The sequence below is a fragment of the Nicotiana tabacum genome, chromosome 7 (genome assembly GCF_000715075.1).
Source record: "Nicotiana tabacum cultivar K326 chromosome 7, ASM71507v2, whole genome shotgun sequence".
Classification (NCBI taxonomy): domain Eukaryota; kingdom Viridiplantae; phylum Streptophyta; class Magnoliopsida; order Solanales; family Solanaceae; genus Nicotiana; species Nicotiana tabacum.
The window spans coordinates 112,624,614-112,651,026 of NC_134086.1; the positions used below are offsets into that span (position 1 = coordinate 112,624,614).

The following is a 26,413-nucleotide window of genomic DNA, read 5'->3' on the forward strand; positions in this document are numbered from 1 at the left end:
TACAGAGCAAAGTCATGAGCTAATCCTAAAGAAAAACCTTACCATAGCTAGGGTAAAGGCAAATGTACTGAAACGGGTTATAAATAAAAACCTCTTGTTTATTTTTCTTTTTAAATTTGTTATAAGAAAAATAGTTACGAGAAAGTTATAGATGTAATTCAAATACATGTAAAGTGTTATTCAAAACTAGACAAAGTTCAAATAAAAACTTGTCAAAGTTATTTCAAGAAACATGTGTATTCCTATTTCTTTTTATTGTATATTAACACAGTTATGAAGTTGAGATGTCTTCTTCATTAAGTGTCGAATATAAAAGGTCCCTCTATTATAAAATTCATGATTAATTTAAGTATTCATGAAGTTAATAGAAGCATTTTTTGAAGAGTAAAAATGCAAGTTATTCAGTAAGTCCTTAGAAATAAAGGCAAGAATAAACAAAACAGAAGTTCAAATAGTAACGAAAAATTTCTTAATATTAAAAAGCTTAGACTAAGTATGAACTTAGTCATAAACTGAAAATTGTTTATACATATTGCCCCATAAAAGGTCTGGGGACTTAAGTTTCCAAAACAAACCCTCAAATAAGACCAAGGTTCTAACCACAATTTTCCAAAAAGAAAAAAAAAGACACAAAGGAATTCAAACAACTTAAACTTGTCACTGAGAAGATGAAGGAACTGAAGCAGGTACATCAACTGCAGCGAGTTCAACTTGGCTTGAAGGAGTGGGGATACCCGTATCATCTTCAACATTTGCGGAAGCTTCGGCCACGGGAGAAGGAAAATCTTGGTTCTGCTGAGTCTTCTCAATAGTTTCATTGATCTTAGCTAACTCAAATTCCAAGTTAAAATTCTCTTGGCTAGCTTCAATAAGGGTATCACGGCGAGAATTCAAAAACGCCCAACTCACTTCAATGGCAAACTTATTTTCAAGGATCTCATAATCTCTTTCCCAGTCAGTGATTTCATTCTTTAGCTTTTCATTTTCAGCCAAGGCAGATTCATAAAAAGCTTGAAGAGAGGCGTGGGAATTTCCTAAGGAACAAACCTTATCAGAAAAAAACCCGGAGGTCTTCTTGGACTTGAGTCAAATTCTGCACGAGTTCACCAGCATAGGCTTCTTTTGCATCCAAGAGACCTTCAACTCTCTAATATCTTCACTTGCCTTGGAAAGCTGCTCGGAAAAAAAAGTTTCAAGACGAGCCTTTTCCTTGTCTGCTTGACTGGAGAAAGCTTTTTCAACTGCCAACTCCGAAGTCAAAGCCCGCACCTGCTGCTCCAAGGTACTTTTACTTTCTTTTAAGTACTTCATGTCGATCTGAAGACTTTCATATTGTTCATTCCAATTATATGTCTCCAATTGGTAATCATGCACTAGCTGCTCTGAGAGGGTAACCCTTTTCATCATCTCTGTGCCGATGAGATTGGCCTAAAAAGAGGGAAAGGGAAGGAAATAAGAATCCCAAAGATAGAAAAATGACAAAGTAAAAGTTAGAAAAAAGGAATACCTTTAAAGAAGCATGCACAATGTCATTCATCAAGGTCAAAGGACAATGGCTCTCTAGCCTGGCTCTCTCAACAAGACCAATTAAAGGCTTTAGCCACACATCTGCTTGACCCGATTTCCTTAAAAGGTTTCCCTCAGCGGTGACTTCAACAATCACTTGCCTCATAGAACCACTCCTACTTGAGGAGCCAACCTCAGCACGGTGAGTAGGTGGAGGAGGAATTGTCGAAGGAGGAATAGTAGAAGTAGTAAAAATAGCCTGGGGAGGAACGGAAGTAGCCATAATCAGCAAAGTAAGAGTCACATGCACGGGAGGAGAAAAAGAAGCCAAGGGAGCTTCATCAGAAACGGGACCTAAACTTTCACGACCAAACACGCGGTCAAAAAGCTGCTCAAAAGAATCATGAGCAGCAGCGGGAGCATCATCAACATCATCAGGGATCACTACCGGGACTTCAACAGATTCAGTAAGAGGAATAGAACGGCGGGGGGATGCTTCTGCTTCATCATCGGAAATAATGCACCTACGAGCCCGTGGCCTTGTTACCAAGGAACCCCCATCTTCCTTTTCTTCGGAAGCTTGGTCATCAACGGTTTTTCTTTTCGATGAAGAGCCTAAAATTATTTCTTGAGCCCTTTTCAAAGAGATACGAGAAGCCACAACCGCCTCAGCAGTAACTCCTCGAATAGCAAATCCTGATATAAAGAAGGATTGAGATAAGTTCAGGAAAAAACAATATGTAAAATAAAATAAAAGCTTTTACCATGAGTTTTTACTTTCCAACCAAAACATTGGGAAAGGGTCTTCCAAGATCTACCATCCATTGGTGTAATACTCAACAGCTTTCCTACCCAATCATGGAAATTGGGAACATCTTCCACACCTCCGATGGTTTCTAGAAAAGAAAAGTAAAATTAGAAAAATCAACAAAGTTGAAGAAAAAGGTACGAGAAAGTTAGAAGACTCACGTGCAAAATTTCACTTCTTAGGGAAGGGAACGTTCTCATCACTCACTAAACCAATAGTGGGGGCAGCAATAAACCTGGCATACCAGCCACGGTCTTTGTCATCTTCAGGTCTAACTAGAACTCTTTTGCTCATGGCTACTAGTGTAAAAACACCATTGCGAAAGAGTCTAGGGGAGTAAAGATGAATTAGATGTGGGAAAGTAAAAGGCACACTGGATATGTTGGTCAAATGCCTCAAACAGGCAACAATCCTCCATATTATTGGGCCAATTTGACCTAAGCAAACATTAAAAAAATGACATAACTCGAGAATAATAGGATCAATAGCAGGTTTGAATCCTAATATGAAAGAGTACGTATAGACAAAGGAAAAACCGGTTAAGTAAGAGGCAATTCTTTGATTCGGATTGGGAATAATGATAGGAAAGTCATGACTCCAATGGCAGTCTCTACGAACTAAAGAAATCAAACCTTTAGTGATTTGAGAGGGATAGATATCAGCACGATCTAAAGAAGATACTTGATTTCTAAGAGATTCTCTGTCACTATAGAAAGATAGTTCCGCAGGAACTATCTCCTCTACTAGAGGTTCACGAAGAGGTTCAGAAGATTCCTTACCTTTAGGAAGATCTGTGTGAAAGAGAACCTCTAGTTCTAGAAGAAGGGCCAGAACTAGGCGAAGGAAGAGAAGAACCACGCAAGGATGAAAATCCTAAAATACGAAGCCTACCTCCTCTTCTGCTCCTACTGGGGACATTAGGGAAGTTATCAACTATGGGGACCCTTCTAGGGTTAGGGTTTGATGAAGACATGATAGTACGAGGAAGAAACAAACAAAGACTCAAGAACTGAATATTTTAAGAACTTTATGTGATAAAGACAAAGAAGAAAACTATATTTATACTGTGAAGCAACCGTCAAAGAAAAAGGTGCAATGATGGAAAAGTCATAATGAGAACTGATGCTTCGTGATTAGTAAAGCCATGAAAAAGTCCTAAAAAGCGCTGCAAAGTTGCAGAACCAGTAAAAGGGTGCCACGCATGAAGAGTTAAATTGAAGTGGCAAATGAAGCGTTAATTCTGCTACAGCATTAATGGTGACAAAAATTCCCATTTTAATGAATTCCAATTCCCAAATATTCAATTGATGAATAAATAGTAAGTGAGGGGACTATCTGTATTGGGAAAAATTGAGTTTACATATTAAAGTGATTGGAAGATGATGTGTCATGACATATAGACTGGTCAAAGAGTTATGATTGGCAAAGAGGCACGAGTTGCAACAGATACGAGTAGAGGCATAAGAGGAGGCACGAGCGGATACTCAAAAGATTCAATGCCCGTACCTATTTAAGTCCAAGAATCAAGGAGAATGAATCTGACAGCACAAGAGAGTACAGAGATAGTATTTAATGGGCATTAAATACTAAAAACGTTATAGAATCTGTATTAAAATATAATGATTATGTAACGTAGCATTTAATGTCTTTAATTGTCTATAATGGCCTTATTATGACAAAGGCAAAACGAACATTTCCAAGATAGCTATAAAAGGGAAAGAATGGGTCAATTGGACATGAAAGACTATCTGAATACATTTGTTTACTTTATCTTCTTCTAGTTATCTTATTGCTAGCCAAATTACTTTATCTTATACCTTTTTTGATCATCAATAACCCGAGTTTTTCAACATTAAAGTTTTGACCGAAGTTTCACTTTTTGATTAAACAAAAACATTATATGTTTTTGTTCAAACATACAGCTTTCCTCAAGCTCAAAAGTTAATCGAAGAAATTGTATTTCCTCCTTTTGGCATAAATATAGGCCTCCTTCAACAAATAACTGAGTATTTTGAACTACGTAACGCAATGCAATACAACTTGTATGCAATAAACCTATATTCTTAATTATACCTCAAAATGATGTCTGGAACGAAAAATAAAATAGAAATTAGAGTAAACATGACATAATTTAGCCATAATTGGTTCAATATTTGCATGAAAGATCAAATCATATTTATTACGATGTTACTCTACGTTGGGTACCTGAAGTTGGAGTAGTCTCATCACTTGCCTATTCTGAGGCCTTGACAGTGTTTCTCCACATCAGTCCTATCAAAATTCTCTTGTACTGGCTTCACACAACTTACAAACTGTTTTACTAATACACAAACAAAACTTCATTATAGAAATCAGAACTTTATAATTCCAGAAAGGTGCAAAAGGCAAGCAATTTAAACCTTAGGCTTGCTATTATTAAATAGTCTTAATTTTGATATGAACACAGAAAGTTTAACATTAAACACAATAGAGCAAAAAGCAGAGCTGTTCCACCTAGTTTATTTTTTAACTTCATTAGAAATTTTGGAGCATTTAGTACTACTATTACTATTTCAACGAGCACAAACTCCCCCAACCACGAAATCAAAACATGGAAGTCTAGTGCTTACAAGATGACGTAGAGGAGATGATTGCCACAAATCAAAGCAAAAATTGAAATAAAGAAGATGAAATAAAAATAAAATAACAACAACACCATAAAAATATAAATAAAAACTTGGAGAAAGGCGCAAAATAAAAGAAATGGATAAATCAAAGAAAGGAATAAAGAGAGAAGAAAACAGTCAGCCAAATCACACGTACAACATAGGCCTAAAACACAAAGAGTGAAATTGTAAAAACCATATGTCTCCGAAATTCCGCCACAAAAAAACTCAGCACAACTCACAGGTACAACAAACCCCAAAACCAAAGAGAAAAATAGAAATATGTGTTGATATCCAATTTTTTTCTATGTATTTTTTACATGAAAATAATTTCAAAATAGCATATATATGTATATATAGGAATGTCCAAGTGTTTCAATAATTTTCTTAATTTCTAAAAGATTTTTAAACTGATTTATTGTCCATTTTACAGTACAAAAACCAATAATTATTTCCAATTTATCATTTTAGTGAATAACTTACTTTATTCTCATATTTATACCAAAATATAGCTAGGGTAAATTTTATACATTTTTTACAAATTCATTTGGTATTTTAAAAGCTAAATTACATATAATTGCAATTTTAGCCTATTTTAAGATTAATAGCATTTTATAATTATGAAATTGGTTCCAATATTTTTAAATTGAAATTTACATATCATTAATTGGCTTAGTACCTTTAATTTATTTTCAGAAGTCATTTTACTATTTTTATAAAAATAAAAAGGGAAAAGTCGCTATTTAAAATCTGGCCCATTTTGTTTCAATTATAGCCAAAATTGGTTCCCCTAATTGACCCAATTTCAAACCCAATTTCGGACTAGCCCAATTCCATTTAACCCAACTCTTAACCCATTTAAAACTACCCGACCCAAGCCCTTTTTAATCTAGGTCGTTGATCAATCTGATCAACAGCCACGATTTCCCCTTTCCTTTTTTAATCTGTCCACACCCCTATCCCTAACTCATTTTATTCTATAAGCCGCCTCTGACTACCCCCCCTCTCTCAAACTCTCTCGAAGGTTCTTGAAACCCTAATCATCTCATACTGTCTTCTACCTTCCACTCACCGGAATCCATGGCCTCTCAGGCCATGGATGGCTTAAACTCATCTCCCCCTGCTCTTAAACACTTGGTGTTCGAAGTTTCGAGGTCTGGCCTTAATGGTGTCCTTTCAGATCCTTTCCGATTCAAGGTTCTATGGCCTCTCCGGCCTTGCTCCGGCATATCCAAGCATTATGAGTCTATTTCTGACTTATCCGACTCAGATCGGACCTTTTCCAAGCCTTTCTCGCTTTAGGGTTCCTCTGAAACCCTAACTATTCGACGTTTTCTCTGATTGTTTACTTAGATCTGTTCTATATTTGTTCTCTACTTGAGTTTTTAAACGTTTTCCCTAATTTTTCTTTCAAAATTACTTCTTTCCGATTTAGGGTTTTTCTGAAAAGCTTAAAATGTTTCTCTGACTTTTCTTCTTCTTTTCTTTGTGTGTATTTGTCTATACTATGTTCTTATGTTTTCTTTTCTACCACGCATATTCTTCTACTGTGTTCTTATGTTTTCCTTTATCATGCATGTTCTTATGTGCTTTGTTTTTCTACTCTGTTTTGTACCATGTTTGCATGTTTATCTTGTTGTATTTTCCTATATGATTTTTTGCTATGCTTTTCCGGTATTTTTGTGTTCTTCTACTGTATGTATTTCCTACTGAGTTCTTAAGTTTTGTTTGCCTTTTACTGAACTCTGTTTAAGTCCCTTCTAAAAGGTTTTCTTAAACACGTTTCTTTTACTGTCATGACTATTCTCTCATTATGCTCCTGCGCTCTGTCTGCTTTGAATATTATTTGTATTTACTTGTCTTCTCATGAGATTCTGAAAGGAAATCTTTGATCTTGTTGCCTCCTCATCTCCGTATTTGACTTGAGTCGGAAACGCTAGAAATTGGGGGTTTCTCCGAGTTTGGGCATATGATCTAACTAGGGTTCTGTTTGAGGACCCTTGACTCTTTCAGACTTATTTCTGAGTCTATGAACTAAGTGTGAACTTATTTTGTTTGCACATAATTCTGATTCTCCTACACTAGACTCTTCTATTGAATAGCATGACAAATTTCTTCATGTTTAACGTGTCTGTGTGCTTTTATATATGAGGAATCTTTCTTCAAAATAGTTTTCCAACTTGTGATGGATTCAGAATTTGTTTTAATAAGTTTAATTGATTGGTACTGATTTTCCTTAAGTCGAAATCCTTCCCATCTTTCTGACCTGGTTCATTCATACGAAATCCTCAATTTCTGATTTACTAGCTGTTAACTGATTTCCTTTCCTTATTTGCACAAACCGTGTACTATCAAGACTTTGTCATTACATAAACCTCTATGTATTTTCCCCTCTTGTACTACTCTGTAAAAGTGTTTGATTGACCCCTTTCCTTAATTATTTTGCCCGTTTGAAATCAGAATCCCTTAATTAAAGGGAGACCTTGTGTAATTAATTTCCAAACTATCTTTCTTACCTATTTCTACTTTCTTTCTACACTATAAAAGGGCATGACCCTTCTGCACTTTAGTACACCTTCAATTCAATACTTCTACATTTCACACTTCACAATTCTCTTCTAAACTCATAGCATTTTGATTGATCGTTTGCACTTTGGCTTTACAAGACTACTGCTTTTTCTCTTTGTTTGTTTTTTTTTTTGAAACTGGTATGTCCTAATTTTAGTTTCAGCATCACCCCAATGTGTTTATTTAAAGTTTTTATATCCATGGCTACCTTACTGCTTATGTAGAGTTCAATATTTAACTTAATATGCCTATGTTCTACTGCCTGTTTCTACTGTGAATCTTTGTTCCCTACCCCATTACCCCTATGTGTTTGTGAATGTTGACTTAGGGCATGGCAACATGAGTTGTTGCCCATGACTTGAGTTCTGAACCAGTGAGGTCCTAACCTCTAATAGGCTGGAGGGTGTGCCAGCATATCCCATTGCTGAGTATTCCCATCAGCCTGCTTCTCTTGTGTTCTTGCAAATTCCCTACTCCTCTATACCCCTATATGCACTGATTTTTAAGTTGTTCCCTTTTCCCCCCTTTCCCCTTTCAGAATTTCACTTCTGCACTTGCACTCTCTCCTAGCTTCTAGGTTCTGCCCCCTTCGTGTGATCCTTGCCTTAGGACCTTGAGTTCCCTCTGAGCTTGGACACTTGAGGGCTAGCCCTTCCACACTGCACTATGTTCTTTATCTGGTAACATTTTGCTGTGAGCACTGCCCGGAATCCATATGAGGCTCTTAGGGAACTCTGAAACATCCAAAGATGAGAGAAAGGCTTTGGATCATGATATTTAGAGTTGGTTCATCTCATATTTCAGACATGGAGTCTGAATTAGGCTCCCCTTGGTTGTACTTTTAATTTTGCTTTTCTTATTTCATTCCGGGCTGTAATAACTTGTAATAACTATTGGGGATGGCTAGTAAAAAAGGAGGGAATCATGCCTGCAAAGGGATAGATATCATGTTCATAGGGAATCATTATACTTTTGCACTTCTGCATTTCATGTAGATATCATGTTCATAGGGAATCATTATACTTCTGCACTTCTGCATTTCATATAGATATCATGTTCATAGGGAATTATTATATTTCTGCAATTCTTCATTTCATATAGATATCATGATTATAGGGAATTATTATACTTCTGCACTTCTGCATATCATATAGATAATATCCCTATAGGACTTCCTACAATTTGCATGTGCACCTGTCATTAGGAAAACCTGTTTATAGGAGTTAAATAACTAACTGCATATAGATGACCTGCCTATAGGATTTCTGCATGTTAATAACAATCTTTTTAAAGTCAACAACGCCTAGAAAGCATGCCTATATTAATTAACAACCTAGTATGAAACGTTTTTGTCACCTATAAGTCTAAAATCGGCAATATCATTGTCCAACATCTGCATAATCTTTTGTCAAAACTCATCTTCCCTGAATAATTGACGACCTCTTCTAAAATATGTACACTTTATCTTTTCTGAAACCAGTAGATATCATGCCTATAGGTTTCGTCTAACACTTAGGCAAGCCTTAGGATAAAAGTTATGATTGCACCAGTTTTCTTTGTTAATTACGTCCAACAGACAGGTCTAATTCGGACTTCTTATCTGAAAATATATGATAAATTAGCCTGCTTTCCCCTTTTAAGTTTTAATCAGACCCTAATCAGTACATGCAAGACATGCTAAACTAGATGTTTTTCTTTGATTTGAAGAGGTTTATTTGAGCCATACCTATTTATGTGTTTTCCCAATACTTACTATACATGTTTTGTTTGTCGCCTTAGTATTTTTACCTTTTGAAACCACCAATAAGCCAACTTTTCCACCATTATAGGATTAGTAGTCCCAAGCACCTCTAGGGCTAATAGAATTGTGGCGGGTAATAGCATGCAATAAGTAAACGAGACTATTATGTGGTTTAACACCTTAACGGGGTGGGAAAAGGGTAGATATGGATGTGATGACCACGCGATAATGTCACGTGTAACCCCTCGTCGAGGAGCGATTACCGGACATTGTGTAGGGTGATCTATATTATTTATAAACCTAGGACCCCCCCTTTCCCTTTCCCACCTTTCCTTGTTTATTTCGTTGTTTGCCTTTCAAAATTTTAAACCGTTTTTCTCAAATTTCAGCTTGCCTTTCACTTCTTTTAATTTTATCTATTTGCAACCCTTATGTCAAAACCCCCCTCATAATTTCAAGCCCTTACTCGATCTCTGATTTTCCTAAATCAAACTTTTCTTAGTGTCCTAATGCACTTTAATCATTAGGTGGTGACTCTTCTCTTTTAATACCCGTTAAAAGAGTTGTCAATGTCATAAACCCTATTTCGCGAGAAAAAATGGGGGCGCGACGGCATGGCGACTCTGCTAGGGATATTTAGGCTTTTACCATTTCAGGCTATTATTGTGATTTATGCTTATTTATGCGCAATTATTTCTTTATTTCTTTTAAGCATTCAATTTTCTTTTCGTTTGCGAAACTGACTCGTCTCTTGTTTCTTTCCCTTGTCTCCTTTACTGCTTTCCTCTACTGCACTCCTTTATGACTGTTTTAAATTATTGTAATTATTACTTTATGAACGTGCAAATACGTGACAACTTGTTTAATCATTGCATAAACATGTTTCCAATATCATATTCCACTCGTGCCAAACAAATACTATAGCAACGCTTATAATGAGTGGTTGCGCTCTTCCAATATTATCACCCCCTAAATCCGACAATGGCGTATTTGCGGTAAAACTATTCGATCAACGGTGTAGTCGACGGTTCCGTGTCTTTCCCTCTTGAGTTGTCCGCTCAAGGGTACCAGTCTAATACCCCATAAAAACCTTACTCTGTTTAATTGTGCATGCATCATGGTCAAACTTAGCCGAGTCAGTTATGTTGTCCACATAATGACTCTTTAAGATAGCCTCGTCCAAAGTCCACTTGGTTTTCCAAAAACCCAAATGGACACTACCACGTTCTATGCATTTATTTGGAGAATTAAATGCTTTTATGCTAATTGTTGGTATTAAATAGTCGAGTCTGGTGGGGGTAAGGGCTTAACCTTGTTTGTTTTGCAGAAAATGAAGCATGAGGTCCCTAGTTTTGGTATGATTAGCATGCCCCCACTCTTGCTAGATTGGTGGAGGAGTCTTCCATCAAATGACCAAATCAACGAGTGGAAAGATAGGGCCGCCAAAGCTAGCGAAAAGTTGGAATATCTGGAATATAGTCTGCTGGAATTGGAAGGGAAAGTGAGGAAGAGAGTCATTGACTGCCAGAACGCTGAAGGAAACGAAGGAGAACACATGGCAAAGGCATTTCTACTGGTGAACCTACGCGAATTGGAGGATCTGATCAACGAGAGCATCCAACCTGAGGAAGGTCCTTCTGGGACCAAATAGATAGGAATTTACTTTTCGTTTTATGAATGTAATAAGGCCCATGGCCACTAGTTATATTTTATTTCCTGTTATTTAGTGTTTATTTGGGATTTGTCTACTTTTTATCAATAAAATGAGGCATTTAGTATTCTAAGTTCTCCAAATAAATTTTTCGCTAGGGCTACCTCGGGCACAAAGAGGTTCCCCAAATTAGGACACGATTTACATTCTTGCACTATGTATTTAAATATCGCAACATTTTTATTATAATCCTCACTGACTTGTTACCTTTTTGTTTTTATTTTTTGTTTATTTATTCCCCTCCCCCAAGGTTAGTTCGTGCACTCTGGCATCGTCATCATATTCCACAAGATCAAAGGGCCCTCCACCCACTCCTCCTCCAAGTCCTGTCAAAAATAAGAACAAAGAAAAGATGGCGGATTTGAACAACTCAACTGAACGGGTAGAGGTCACTCATAGTACTCAGGTCTCCAAAGAAAGTGCGTCCTAACTCGATCAAAAACTGTTGAAATTTTAGAAGGAACTTGATCAGGTCCGGAACTTGGCGAGCTTATCATTTTCCCTCACCACCCCAGATGTGAATTTTCCTAACGCTCAGAACCCCACAACTCCACAAAACATCCCAAAACCACAAAACCATCCCGCTCCTCACCACCACTGCAATACCTATCATACTTCCAACAATACTCCACTGCTCATCCCAGAACCAGTGAACTCCACAAATGACCATTTCCACACTCATAACACCCCCATCTACGTGGAAACCATGCCACACTCCACCCAACCCATTTCAAGCACATCCAAGTCTGATGATAGAGACTCACTCATCAGGAGTCTGGATGAAGAGCTTAAGAAGTTGACTAGCCGAATTCAGGGCGTCGAAGGAAGCAAAGGAATTTAGGGGCTAAACTATGAAGATCTCTGCATACAGCCCGATGTTGAACTGCCCGAGGGGTACAAACCTCCAAAGTTCGAGATGTTCGATGGTATAGAAGATCTGAGAGTTCATTTGAGAACATACTGCGACAAACTGGTCGGAGTAGGAAAGGACGAAAAGATATGCATGAAACTTTTCATGAGGAGTCTGAAGAGAGATGCTCTATCTTGGTACATTAACCAATATCCAAAGAAGTAGTCGAACTGGGTAAGCATGTCGTCCGATTTCATGGACAGGTTTAGGTTCAACACAGAAAATGCACCAAATGTGTTCTACATCCAGAACCTAAAGAAGAAACCCGCGGAGACATTCCACGAGTATGTTACTCGCTGGAGATCAGAAGCTGCTAAGGTCATACCGGCTTTAGAAGAAGAACAAATGAACAGGTTTTTCGTCCGAGCTCAAGGCCCACAGTACTATGAAAGGTTAATGCCAATTGAAAGCTAGAATTTTCTGACATCATCAAGCTAGGTGAGAGGATCGAGGAAGGCATCAAAAGTGGTATGGTCACAAACTTCGAAGCCTTCCAGGCTACCAACAAGGCTCTACAGTCTGGTGGCACATCCAAGAAAAGGGACGTGAGTGCTGTAATGGTTGCACAGAGAACCAAATCCCCTATCAAATACCAAACCTACCTGTTGCCTCCACTCACATATCAACCTACTCTAAATTACCAAGCACCCTCGCCCTCTTACCAAACTCCACCACCTACTTACCAATCACCTCCAGCTCCCACATATCAGCCTACTTCACCCAGATATTTCCAACCCGCACATGTCTACCAAGCCTAAAATTCTCAACCCTCTCACTATAAATCACCTCCCACTCACAAAACTTTCCTAGACCCTGACCGAATTTCAACCGCAGACCTCCCAAATAATATACTGCCATTGCTAAACCAATTGACCAGCTGTATGAAAGGCTCAAAGATGTTGGTTATGTCACCCCCATCTCTGTTATAACCTCTTAAAACCCTTTCTTATGGGTCAATCCAAATAAATCATGTGCATACCATTCCGGCATGAAAGGGCATGCCATTGATGAATGCCGTTCTCTGAAAGATAAGATCCAGGCACTAATTGATAACAAGATTATTATGGCAACGGAGCCTGCTTCGAATGTCCGTAACAACCCTCTGCCCAACCACAAAGGTGGAGGCGTTCACATGATTGAGATGGAAGATGATTGGGACCCCAAGGGATCGATCGGTTTGATGGCAAAAGGTGACGATCCAAAGAAACCGACATTCACCCTTAATCCGATTGTAGTCCAGATCCAGCCTTCTGGGGACACCGAGGTAAATATGTCCATACCATTTGAGTTTGAAGCGCCTTCCCCCACAAAGACACTAACACCAATTGAGGTCGAGTTTGGGTCTCCAACAAACATACCTGTGCCGTTTGAAGTTACGGTTTTATCGTCCAAAATATATGCTTCGTTTAGGGTAAAGGCTCCCATTCCAGTAGCAATGTCGGCTATAACACCATTCCATACAAAGTCCATCCCTTGGGACTACACAACCGAGGTAAGAAGGAAAGGGAAAGCCAAATCCGGAGAAGCAGTCGTGGCACAGGATATGACAAGAACTGGTAGAGTATACACCCCAGAACATTTGGCTGAATCAAGAAAGCAAGCCTTTGGATGGACGACCATCACTGAAGTTGGGCCTGATGATCTTTGGAGAAAAATACAAGCAAAGGAGTACTCAGTCAACAAAACACCGGCACAGATCTCTATCCTAGCCTTGCTGCAAAGCTCCGATGCACATAAGAATGCCTTGTTGAAGGTGTTGAGTGAGGCATATGTACCAAGCAACATCACTAGAGGAGAAATGGCAAACATGGTAGGGCAGGTATTGGAGAGTCACAAGATCACTTTTCATGAAGATGAGTTGCCACCAGAAGGGTTGAGTCACAACAAGGCGTTGCACATCACTATGTAATGCGAGGATTATTTCATCACCAGAATCCTGATTGACGGAGGGTCCAGCCTCAACATTTGTCTGTTGGTAACACTCAGGACATTGGGAAAGGGGCTGCATAAGATCAAGAACGGGTCCATCAATGTCAAAGTTTTCGAAGGTTCCCAAAGGTCCACTATTGGGGAAATTAGCTTATGTTTGTAGATGGGGCCTACTTGGTTTGATGTTGAATTTCAAGTAATAGACGTGCTGACATCTTACAACTTGCTTTTGGGACGGCCTTGGATTCATGCCGCTGGGGCTGTAGCATCAACCCTACATCAGTCAGTGAAGTTTGAGTGGAATCACCAAGAGGTGATCATTCACGGCAACGGTAGCAATCCCATATATAATCGCCAAAACCATCCCAGCGATCGGAGGTAGAAAAAAGGTAGGCGGAGAGACCTATCACCACATTGAGCGAGTCAACATCGTTGATAAGGAAAAATGGTGGGACAACAAAATCGAAAGCATATTGAACTGGAGCGGATATGAACCTGGCAAGGGACTTGGCAAGAACCTCCAAGGAATTGCCAAACCTATCAAGCTGAAGAAGCATGGTACCACTTTTGGTCTGGGATACGAGTACACTTGGGAAGAGTTCAACAACTGGTCGCCACCATGGCACGGCCCTTACTACCCACTGGAGCAGCCGATACCCCATTTGGAACAGACTTTCTAGTCAGCCGATGTTATATATGGGTCGAAAGAAGAGGAAGCACTGGCATCAATGAGGAATTTATTCGTGGAAGATGATGACATGGATTATTGTGTCATTTTCAAGGAGGAGGGGGAGGAAGGCCATTCCATAAAGACTGTAAGCCGAGGAGCATGCCTCAACAATTGGACCAGAAGAACCACCAAAGCCCGAAAAGCCTCGGGGTAGCAAGGCTGAACAAAGCACCATGCACTATCTTTCATTTTTACTAGTTGATTTTCCTTTCGCATTTTTGAATTTTCGCAATAAGATCTTCAATATTCAAAACAGTGATGGAATTTAGCAAAACATATTCCCTATAAATCTTACTCTTATTATTTTTCTCTCTTTACTTTACTCATACAGCATTACTATTACTTATCTTGATGAACCAATGACTGTGACATGCAACGAGACAACGCAACAAACGGACATAGATTCAGAGGAAGATGACATACCAGAAGAGATTGTTAAAGAGGTTGAAAATTTTGAGAATAGACCTAAGTCTAACCTGGATGAGACCGAGATTGTTAACTTGGGAGATGCAGAGAACGTCAAAGAAACGAGAATTAGTGTCCACTTATCGCCATTACAAAAGAAGGAATACACAGAATTTCTAAGGGAATATGAAGACATATTCGCTTGGTCGTATGATGACATGACTGGTCTAAGTACATTTATTGTAGCTCACAAACTACCAACCAATCCAACATGTCCACCGGTAAAGCAAAAGCTCAGAAAGTTTAAGCCTGACATGAGTTTGAAAATCAAGGAGGAAGTCACTAAGCAAGTCAAAGCCAAGGTTCTCAGGGTAGTAGAATACCCAACATAGTTAGCCAACATTGTGCCAGTACCAAAGAAGGACGGGAAGGTCAAAGTCTGTGTCGACTACCGGGATCTCAACCAGGCCAGTCCGAAAGACGACTTCCCCTTGCCGAACATACACATCCTGATCGATAATTGCGCCAAGCATGAGTTGCAATAATTTGTAGATTGCTTCGCTAGATATCATCAGATCTGGATGGACGAAGAAGATGCTAAGAAAATGGCTTTCATTACACCATGGGGAATGTACTATTACAAGATGATGTCGTTCGGCCTGAAAAATGCATGGGCCACCTACATGAGGGCCATGACTACCATTTTCCATGATATGATACATAAGGAGATCGAGGTGTATGTAGATGATGTCATCATCAAAACCAAGAAAGACACTGATCACAGGGAAGATTTGAGGAAGTTCTTCAATAGACTAAGAAGGTACAACCTGAAACTGAATCCCGCGAAATGTGCATTTGGGTTTCCTGCCGAAAAACTACTTGGGTTCATTGTAAGTAGCTGAGGAATAGAACTAGATCCATCAAAGGTTAAAGCCATTCAAGAATTGCCACCGCCAAAAAACAAAAAAGACGTGATGAGTTTTCTGGGAAGACTCAACTACATCAGCCGGTTCATAGCTCAATCTACTGCCATCTGTAAGCCAATCTTTAAGATGTTGAAGAAGGACGCCGCTACTAGATGGACTGATGACTGCCAAAGGGCCTTCGACAGAATCAAGGAGTACCTGTCAACACCGCTAGTTTTGGTCTCGCCTGAACCAGGCAGACCCCTATTACTCTACCTTGCAGTGCTAGATGGGGCGTTCGGTTGTGTTCTTGGGAAACATGATTAAATGGGGATGAAGGAGCAGGCTATCTACTATCTTAGCAAGAAGTTAACCACTTACGAGGCCCGTTATTCTCTGTTAGAACGCACCTGTTGTACTCTGACTTGGGTAGCTCAGAAGTTGAGGCACTATTTTTGTACCTATACCATGTATCTCATATCACGGATGGATATGTTGAAGTACATCTTTCAGAAGCCCATGCCCACTGGCAAGCTAGCCAAGTGGAAAATCCTGCTGAGTAAATTCGACATTGTCTACGTAACTCAGAAAGCAATCAAGGGATAGGCTTTGGCAGATCATCTTGTTGAGAATCCCGTGGACGGAGAATACGAACCCTTAAAGATGTATTTTGCTAATGAAGAGATATCATTCATAGGAGAAGACATTGCAAAATCCTATGACGGTTGGAGAATGTTTTCCGATGGAGCAGCGAATTTCAAAGGAGTTGGCATAGGGGCAGTCCTAGTGTCAGAAACCGGTCAGCATTATCCGATGTCTGCCAAACTCAGATTCCCTTGCACCAACAACATGGCTGAGTACGAGGCTTGCATCTTGGGACTCAAGATGGCCATTGACATGAACGTCCAAGAGTTGCTAGTGATTGGGGATTCAGACTTGCTTATACATCATGTCCGAGAAGAATGGGTGACCAAGAACTCCAAGATACTCCCTTATCTACATTATGTGCAGGAGTTGAGAAAGAGGTTCACAAAGACAGAATTCCAACATGTCCCCAGGGTCCATAATGAATTTGCTTATGCATTTTCTACCTTATCATCCATGATACAGCATCCAGATAAGAACTTTATCGATCTCATTCCGATAAAGATCCATGATCAGCTAGTTTATTGTGCTCACGTCGAAGAAGAAGCAGACGGAAATCCTTGGTTTCATGATATCAAGGAATACTTGGCAAAAGGGGAATACCCAGAGCTCACAAACTATATTCAGAAGCGCACGCTTCAGAGGTTATCCAACAATTTCTTTCACAGCGGGGGAATCCTGTATAGGAGGACTCCTAATTTGGGATTACTAAGGTGTGTCTACGTAAAGGAATCATCTAAATTACTAGAAGAAATCCATGTTGGGACCTGCGGGCCACATATGAATGGCTTTTTCTTAGCCAAGAAGATACTCCGAGCTGGTTATTTTTGGATGACTATGGAAACGGACTGCATCCAGTATGTTTGAAAGTGCCACCGCTGTCAGATACATGCAAATATGATAAAGGTGCCTCCAAACGAGCTTAATACAACAAGCTCACCATGGTCGTTCGCTGCTTGGGGAATGGATGTTATCGGATCAATCGAACCTGCCCCATCAAATGGGCACAGGTTCATCCCAGTGGCAATTGATTATTTCACCAAATGGGTTGAAGTAGCATCGTACAAGGCAGTGACTAAGAATGTCTTGGAAGACTTTGTCCGGGACCGTATTGTTTGTCGGTTCGGAATTCCAAAATCAATCATTACTGATAATGGTTCCAATCTCAACAGTGATTTGATGAAAGCCATGTGTGAAACCTTTAGGATCAAACACAAGAATTCTACAACCTACAGACCTCAGATGAACGGAGCCATAGAGGCCGCCAATAAGAATATCAAGAAGATACTAAGGAAAATGATAGAGAAGCATAAGCAGTGGCACGAGAAGTTATCATTTGCTTTATTAGGATATCGCACCACAATCTGTACATCAACCGGGGCGACTCCCTATATGTTGGTTTATGGTACAGAGGTGATCGTTCCAGCCGAGGTAGAAATTCCTTCCTTGAGGATCATACAGGAAACAGAACTCGACAATGTAGAATGGGTGAAAAGTAGTTATGAGTAGCTAGCTCTTATAGATGGAAAAAGAATGAATGTAGTTTTCCATGGTTAGCTTTATCAGAACAGAATGTCCAGAGCCTTCAACAAAATAGTCAAGCCGAGACAGTTCACACTAGGGCAGCTAGTGTTAAAGAATATTTTCCTGCATCAGGATGAGACCAAAGGGAAGTTCTCTCCCAAATGGAAGGGTCTGTACATGGTGCACCGGGTTCTAACAGGAGGAGCTCTCATACTTGCAGAAATGGACGGAGAAGTTTGGCCGAAGCCGATCAATTCAGATGCAGTGAAGCGATACTATATGTAACTTTATGCTTTCTTTTATGATGTAACTTGAACTATGCCTGACCTGATTCCCGTTTAAGAGGGGATACGTAGGCAGCCCTATGGGTTCGGTCACAATGCAATAAAATTTCCATTTCCCCGCTATTGGAAACTGGGCCAGAATTTTGAGGAGGACCCTCAAATTCCAAAGTCGATTCCAGCCATTTATCATTAACAGCCATCATAAGTAGTAGCCCAGTAAACTGGGGCAAAACTTTGAGGAGGACCCTCAAAATTCTGGAGCAAGAGAAGTTGTAATGTCTTGAACCACGTCGCAGTTGTAGGTTCATCTAAGAAAAACTATTCTCGATTATGTATTTATGTTATATTTTTTTACTAAATCATGCATATCTGTTACCAAAGTTGCTTTGTTTAGCAACGCTACCCCAATGATACGCAGTATCACCGGAACAGAGCCGAGCAAGTCAAGCAAAGCTAGCGGGAATACGAACTAACCTCCCCCTCTTTACAAAACTCACGATTTTCTTTGGATGCAGGCACTTGAGTTGCAAAATCATCAAATATACTATACACTCACAAGACTCACATTACTTGGAAATACTACTCTCAGAACCGTTGCACTTACTCACAGCTGTTATCCGCACGTAGTGTCCCCAGCAGACATAGTATCCCCAGTAGTCGCAATATCGCAATCTGCTATCAGCTAAGGAAACTTTATTGCCATTTGCCATTTTACTTCCTGCATAAGGCTACTATTCTGCCTTCTGAGACTAAGCTCTGTCTCCATCTGCATTCTCTGCATTGCATAAGGCTACCATTCTGCCTTCCGAGGTTAAGCTCTACCTCCATCTGCATTCTATACATTGCATAAGGCTACCATTCTGCCTTCTAAGACTAAGATCTATCTCCATCTGCATTCTTTGTATTGCATAAGGCTACCATTCTGCCTTCCGAGGTTAAGCTCTACCTCCATCTGCATTCTCTGCATTGCATAAAGCTACCATTCTGCCTTCCGGAACTAAGCTCTGTCTCCATCTGCATTCTCTGCATTGCATAAGGCTACCATTCTGCCTTCCGAGGTTAAGCTCTACCTCCATCTGCATGGCTGAAATATCGCCACTTCATTTACACCTTGCATCGGCTGAAAGATCGCCACTTCATTTACATTTCCATGGCTGAAATATCGCCGCTTCATTTATACCTTGCATCGGCTGAAATATCGCCGCTTCATTTATACCTTGCATGGCTGAAAGATCACCACTTTATTTACATCTGCATGGCTAAAATATCGCCACTTCATTTATACCTTGTATCGGCTGAAAGATCGCCGCTTTATTTACATCTGCATGGATGAAATATCACCGTTTCATTTATACCTTGCATCGGCTGAAAGATCGCCACTTATTGCATTTCATTGGCTAAAAGATCACCACCTATGCATCTCATGGGCTAAAAGATCGCCAAATTGTCCAAAGGCGTCATTGTTCAGAGGCACCATTTTCATAGCCCGAGAACGCCATTTCATGGCCTGAAGACCCCTTTTATCTTTTGCATATCATTATTCAAAAGCATCATGGTTCGGAGGCATCATTCTCATAGCCCGAGAACATCATTTCATGGCCTGTGAATCCTTATCATATGCTTCATGGCCCAGGACGTCATCCTAACCGTCCAAAGACAGCATTCATGGTCCGACGGGAACTTGCATCATGTTTAATTTTTCGCACAACATACACTTGTGTTGCTTATTTGCAGGTAAACTGGCTAGCAACAGCTTTCCCAGCAGGAGCGATATCGCTCCAGTTCCTGCAGCCCTGTTAGACTTTAACCATCCATCCCAACCTAAGTTTCACGTCCGTCTTTGAAGAAATCTCCATCGACATATTCCGCCGATGGATCCTGAACTACATATGGCATGATTCCTGTAAGACCAGGGATATCTAGGCAGCTCAGGAACCAGAGCACGGTCAAATTCTTTAAATCGTTTCGTTCGGTCAAATTGGCCATCATATCTTTATCCGACAACTCTTTCATCCTTCCCGGGTAAAGAGGGGCAGCTGTTGATACCCAATTTTTCCCTATGTATTTTTTACACGAAAATACTTTCAAAATAGCATATATATATATATATAGTTATGTCCAAGTGTTTCAATAATTTTCCTAATTTCTAAAAGATTTTTAAAGTGATTTATTGCCCATTTTAGCAGTACAAAAACCAATAATTATTCCTAAAGTTATTATTTTGGTGAATAGCTTACTTTATTCTCATATTTATACCAAAATATATCTAGGGTAATTTTATACATTTTTTACAAATTTATTTGGTATTTTAAAAGCTAAATTACATATAATTGCAATTTTAGCCTATTTTAAGATTAATAGCATTTTATAATTATGAAATTGGTTCAAATATTTTTAAATTGATATTTATATATTATTAATTGACTCAATACCTTTAATTTATTTTCAGAAGTCATTTTACTATTCTTATAAAAATAAAAAGGGAAAAGTGGCTGTTTAAAATCTGGCCCATTTTGTTTCAATTACAGCCAAAATTGGTTCCCCTAATTGACCCAATTTCAAACCCAATTTGGGACCAGCCCAATTCCATTTAACCCAACCCTTAACCCATTTAAAACTACTCGACCCAAATCCCTTTTAATCTAGTCGTTGATCAATTTGATCAACGGCCACGATTTCCCCTTTCCTTTTTTAATTCGTCCACACCCCTAACCCTAACTCATTTCATTCTATCAGCCGCCTTTGAATACCCCCCTCTCTCAAACTCTCTTGAAGGTGATATCCTAATCATCTCCTACTGTCTTCTACCTTCAACTCACCGGAATCTATGGCCTCTCAAGCCAATGATGGCTTAAACTCATCTCCCTTTGCTCTTAAACACTTGGTATTCAAAGTTTTGAGGTCTGAACTCAATGGTGTTCGTTCAGATCCTCTCCAATTCAAGGTTCTATGGCCTCTCCAGCATATCCAAGCATTATGAGCCTATTTCTAACTTATCCGACTCAGATCGGACCTTTTCCAAGCCTTTCTCGCTTTAGGGTTCTTCTAAAACCCTAGCTATTCGAGGTTTTATCTAATTGTTTTCATAGATCTATTCTATATCTGTGCTCTACTTGAGTTTTTAAATGTTTTCCTTAATTTTTCTTTCAAAAATTACTTCTTTCCGATTTAGGGTTTTTCTGAAAAGCTTAAAATGTTTCTCTGAATTTTCTTCTTCTTTTCTTTGTGTGTATTTGTCAATACTATGTTCTTATGTTTTCTTTTCTACCACGCATGTTCTTCTACTGTGTTCTTATGTTTTCCTTTATCATGCATGTTCTTCTGTGCTTTGTTTTTCTACTGTGTTTTGTACCATGCTCGCATGTTTATCTTGCTGTATTTTCATATATGATCTTTTGCTAAGCTTTTCCGGTATTTTTGTGTTCTTCTACTGTATGTATTTCCTACTGAGTTCTTAAGTTTTGTTTTCCTTCTACTAAACTCTGTTTAAATCCCTTCTAAAAGGTTTTCTTAAACACGTTTCTTTTACTGTCATGACTATTCTCTCATTATGCTCCTGCGCTCTGTCTGCTTTGAATATTATTTGTATTTACTTGTCTTCTCATGAGATTCTGAAAGGAAATCTCTGAGCATGTTGCCTCCTCATCTCTCTGTTTGACTCGTGTCGGAAACCCTAGAATTTGGTGGTTTCCTCCGAGCTTGGTCATATGATCAAACTAGGGTTCTGTTTGAGGACCCTTGACTCTTTCAGACATATTTCTGGGTCTATAAATTAAGTGTGAACTTCTTTTGTTTGCACACAATTCTAATTCTCCTACACTAGACTCTTCTAGTGAATAGTATGACAAATTTCTTCATGTTTAACGTGTCTATGTGCTTTTATATATGAGGAATCTTTCTTCAAAATGGTTTTCCAACTTGTGATCGATTCAGAATTCCTTTTAATAAGTTTAATTGATTGGTACTGATTTTCCTTAAGTCGAAATCCTTCCCATCTTTCTGACCTGGTTCATTCATACGAAATCCTCAATTTTTGATTTACTAGTTGTTAACTGATTTCCTTTCCTTATTTGCACAAACCGTGTACTATCAAGACTTTGTCCTTAAATAAACCTCTATGTATTTGCCCCTATTGTACTGCTCTGGAAAAGTGTTTGATTTACCCCTTTCCTTAATTATTTTGTCTATTTGAAATCAGAATCCCTTCATTAAAGGGAGACCTTGTGTAATTGATTTCCAAACTATTTTTCTTACCTATTTCTACATGTTTTCTGCACTATAAAAGTGCACGACCCTTCTGCACTTTAGGGCACCTTTAATTCAATACTTCTACACTTCACACTTCACAATTCTCTTATAAACTCATAGCATTCTGATTGCTCATTTGCACTTTGGCTTTACAAGACTACTGTTTTTTCTCTTTGTTTGTTTTCTCCGAAACTGGTATGTCCTAATTTTAGTTTCAGCATCACCCCAATGTGTTTACTTAAAGTTTTTATAAATCCATAGCTACCGTACTGCTTATGTAGAGTTCAATATTTAACTTAATATGTCTATGTTCTACTACCTGTTTTTACTGTGAATCTTTGTTCCCTACCCCATTACCCCTATGTGTTTGTAAGTGGTGACTTAGGGCATGGCAACATGAGTTGTTGCCCATGACTTGAGTTCTGAACCAGTGAGGTCCTAACCTCTAACAGGCTGGAGGGTGTGCCAGCATATCCCATTGCTGAGTATGCCCATCAGCCTGTTTCTCTTGTGTTCTTGTAAATTCCCTACTCCTCTATACCCCTATATGCACTAATTTTTAAGTTTTTCCCTTTTCCCCCTTTCCCCTTTCAGAATTTCACTTCTGCACTTGCACTATCTCCTAGCTTCTAGGTTCTACCCCTCTCGTGTGAGCCTTACCTTAGGACCTTGAGTTCCCTCTGAACTTGGACACTTGAGGGCTAGCTCTTCCACACTGCACTATGTTCTTAATCTGGTAACATTTGGGTGTGAGCACTTCCCGGAGTCCATATGAGGCTCTTAGAGAACTCTGACACATCCAAAGATGAGAGAAAGGCTTTGGATCATGATCTTTAGAGTTGGTTCATCTCATATTTCAGACATGGAGTCTGAATTAGGCTCCATTTGGTTGTACTTTTAATTTGCTTTTCTTATTTCATTCCGGGCTGTAATAACGTGTAATAACTATTGGGGATGGCCAGTGAAAAGGGAGGGAATCATGCTTGCAAAGGGGAAGATATCATGTTCATAGGGAATCATTATACTTCTGCACTTCTGCATTTCATGTAGATATCATGTTCATAGGGAATCATTATATTTCTGCACTTCTGCGTTTCATATAGATATCATGTTCATAGGGAATCATTATACTTCTACACTTCTGCATTTCATATAGATATCATGTTCATAGGGAATTATTATATTTCTGCACTTCTGCATTTCATATAGATATCATGATCATAGGGAATCATTATACTTCTGTACTTCTGCATATCATATAGATAATATGCCTATAGGACTTCCTGTAATTTGTATGTGCATCTGTCATTAGGCAAACCTATTTATAGGAGTTAAATAACTAACTGCATATAGATGACCTGCCTATAGGATTTCTGCATGTCAATAACAATGTTTTCAAAGTCAACAACGCCTAAAAATCATGCCTATAGGAATTATCAACCTAGTATGAAACGTTTTCGTTCACCTATAAGTCTAAAATCGGCAATATCATTGTCCAACATCTGTAGATCTTTTGTCAAAACTCGTCTTCCCTGAATAACTGACGACCTCTTCTAAAATCAATACACTTCATCTTTTCTGAAACCAGTAGATATCATGCCTATAGGTTTCGTATAACACTTAGGCAAGTCTTAGGATAAAAGTTATGACTGCACCAGTTTTCTTTGTTAATTACGACTAGCGGGAAGGTCTAATTCGGACTTCTTATCTGAAAATATGTGATAAATCAGCCTACTTTCCCCTTTTACGTTTTAATCAGACTCTAATCAGTACATGCAAGACATGCTAAACTAGATGTTTTTCTTTGATTTGAGGAGGTTATTTGAGTCATACCTATTTATGTGTTTTCCCAATACTTGCCATACATGTTTTGTTTGTCGCCTTAGTATTTTTACCTTTTGAAACCACAAATAAGCCAACTTTTCCACCATTATAGGATTAGTAGTCCCAAGCACCTCCGGGGCTGATAGCATTGGGGTGGGTAATAGCATGCAATAAGTAAACGAGACTATTTCGCGCCTTAACACCTTAACGGGGTGGGAAAGGGTAGATATGGATGTGATGACCACGCGATAATGTCACGTGTAACCTCTCGTCGAGGAGCGATTACCGGACATTGTGTGAGGTAATCCATATTATTTATAAACTTAGGACCCCCCCCCCCCTCTTTCCTTTACTTATTTATTTCGTTGTTTACCTTTCAAAATTTTAAATCATTTTTCTCAAATTTCAGTTTGCCTTTCACTTCTTTTAATTTTATCTATTTGGAACCCTTATGTGAAAACCCTCTCATATTTGAAACTCTTATTTGATTATTTAAAGTCACAATTATAGTATGGCCGGAAACCACACTAGTGGATCCTGAGGGATGCCTAACACCTTCCCTTCGGGATAATTTCAAGCCCTTACTCGATCTCTGGTTTTCCTACATCAAACTCTTCTTAGTGTCCTAATGTACTTTAATTATTAGGTGGCGACTCTTCTCTTTTAATACCCGTTAAAAGAATTATCAATGTCATAAACTCTATTTCGCGAAAAAATGGGGGTGCGACAATATGTAGAAAAGAATAGAAGCGATTTTAGATCAAACTCAAATTTCAACTTCAAAAAGAGATTATTACCTGGGTTCTATTTGCTTTGTTGGTGCTACAGTTTGATTATGGTGGGTTATGGTGGATCGTTGTTGTACTGCTCTTTCTCAGTGCATTGCACAGATTTGAGTTCCATCAAGAGAAATTGTTGGTTATTTTAGGGATTGGACACAATATTTTTGGTCAGTGCACAGAGGAGTGCATTCAAGAAATTGCAGTTAATCAGATGGATCAGGCTGAATAGAAAATTTCATCGGAAAAACACGCTTGAAGCCTAGAAGGTTATGGAATGGAAGTTGAAAGAAAAGCTATGGAACCGAAAAAACTGTTGATTATGCTACGTGGTTGTTCAGTCGGAGGAGAAAGACACGTATAAGTAAATGGTTGAAAAGTCCAATATACCCTCGATTTTTAATTTATTGACTTGAAAGCAGACAGGTCAAAACCTACCAGCTCTTCTATAATATAGTAAAGTAAAGTAATATATATGAACAATCAAAAAATAACTAGATACATGTGATTTTTTTTAATTATTTTGATTTCATATGGTACAAATATATCAATGTGTTATGCACTGTTTTGTGCTATTTGATAATTCAAGGAAATTCATTAGCAAGGAAAATAATTCGAATACTTTATCTTGTATTGACGCTTCTGAAAATCGGAAGGCAAAATTATTAATTTGTATGGATCAAAAAATATTTTTGATATAGGCAAGTCACATTAGCACTATGATAATCGGTCGTCACATGCTATCAGTAAGGTCTCAACAAAGATCTGCCCCAGGTCGAAGTAGCCTCAGAGCGATGAAGGGTGCGGTCGAAGAGTCAGCAAAGATCAAGATCGTGAAGTCATCGTATATCAAGGTTGAGGTCGAGCATTTTATACAGAGTTTTAACGACTAGTCTTAAGATAGGATACAAAAGAGAATATTCTAGTGAATATTCTCTGCACCTATACTATTAGAGTTTCTAGGAGCATGTTTCCTATAATTAGAAAGAGACACAATGATAGGGTTCATGAAATATTCATTTGTAAAAATACACATTGACTTTATTAAGAGAATCTGACAGTGTTGCAAACAACTGAAAAATACCTTTACTAAGATTCTTGCCTACTTTTTCCAATGGACCCAAGAACAACCCGAATGTTCCAATGATCATCAATCATTCATCATTGTCAGAAGGAATATCAACAGATCTCATAACCCCTTTTCGAGTGACTCATGTGTTTTTATTTACATAAATATCATCCATTGTTATT

At 38.7% G+C, this 26,413-nt stretch overlaps 1 protein-coding gene across 2 annotated transcripts; it reads right to left on the minus strand.

The window, feature by feature from the left end:
• Positions 1–530: 530 nt before the first annotated feature.
• Positions 531–25,478, minus strand: LOC107791663 (uncharacterized). Of its 2 annotated transcripts, none has more exons than XM_075256785.1 (5): positions 25,181–25,478; positions 4,520–4,626; positions 2,271–2,402; positions 1,508–2,202; positions 531–1,428 (listed from the first exon to the last, which is right to left on the minus strand). In XM_075256785.1, the coding sequence occupies exons 3-5, from the start codon at positions 2,329–2,331 to the stop codon at positions 1,087–1,089; spliced, it is 1,098 nt and encodes a 365-aa protein (XP_075112886.1). In that variant the 5' UTR covers positions 2,332–2,402; positions 4,520–4,626; positions 25,181–25,478; the 3' UTR covers positions 531–1,086. The 2 variants fall into 2 exon arrangements, with proteins under 2 accessions (XP_075112886.1, XP_075112885.1); XM_075256784.1 differs by having other exon boundaries at positions 4,520–4,634.
• Positions 25,479–26,413: the final 935 nt, after the last annotated feature.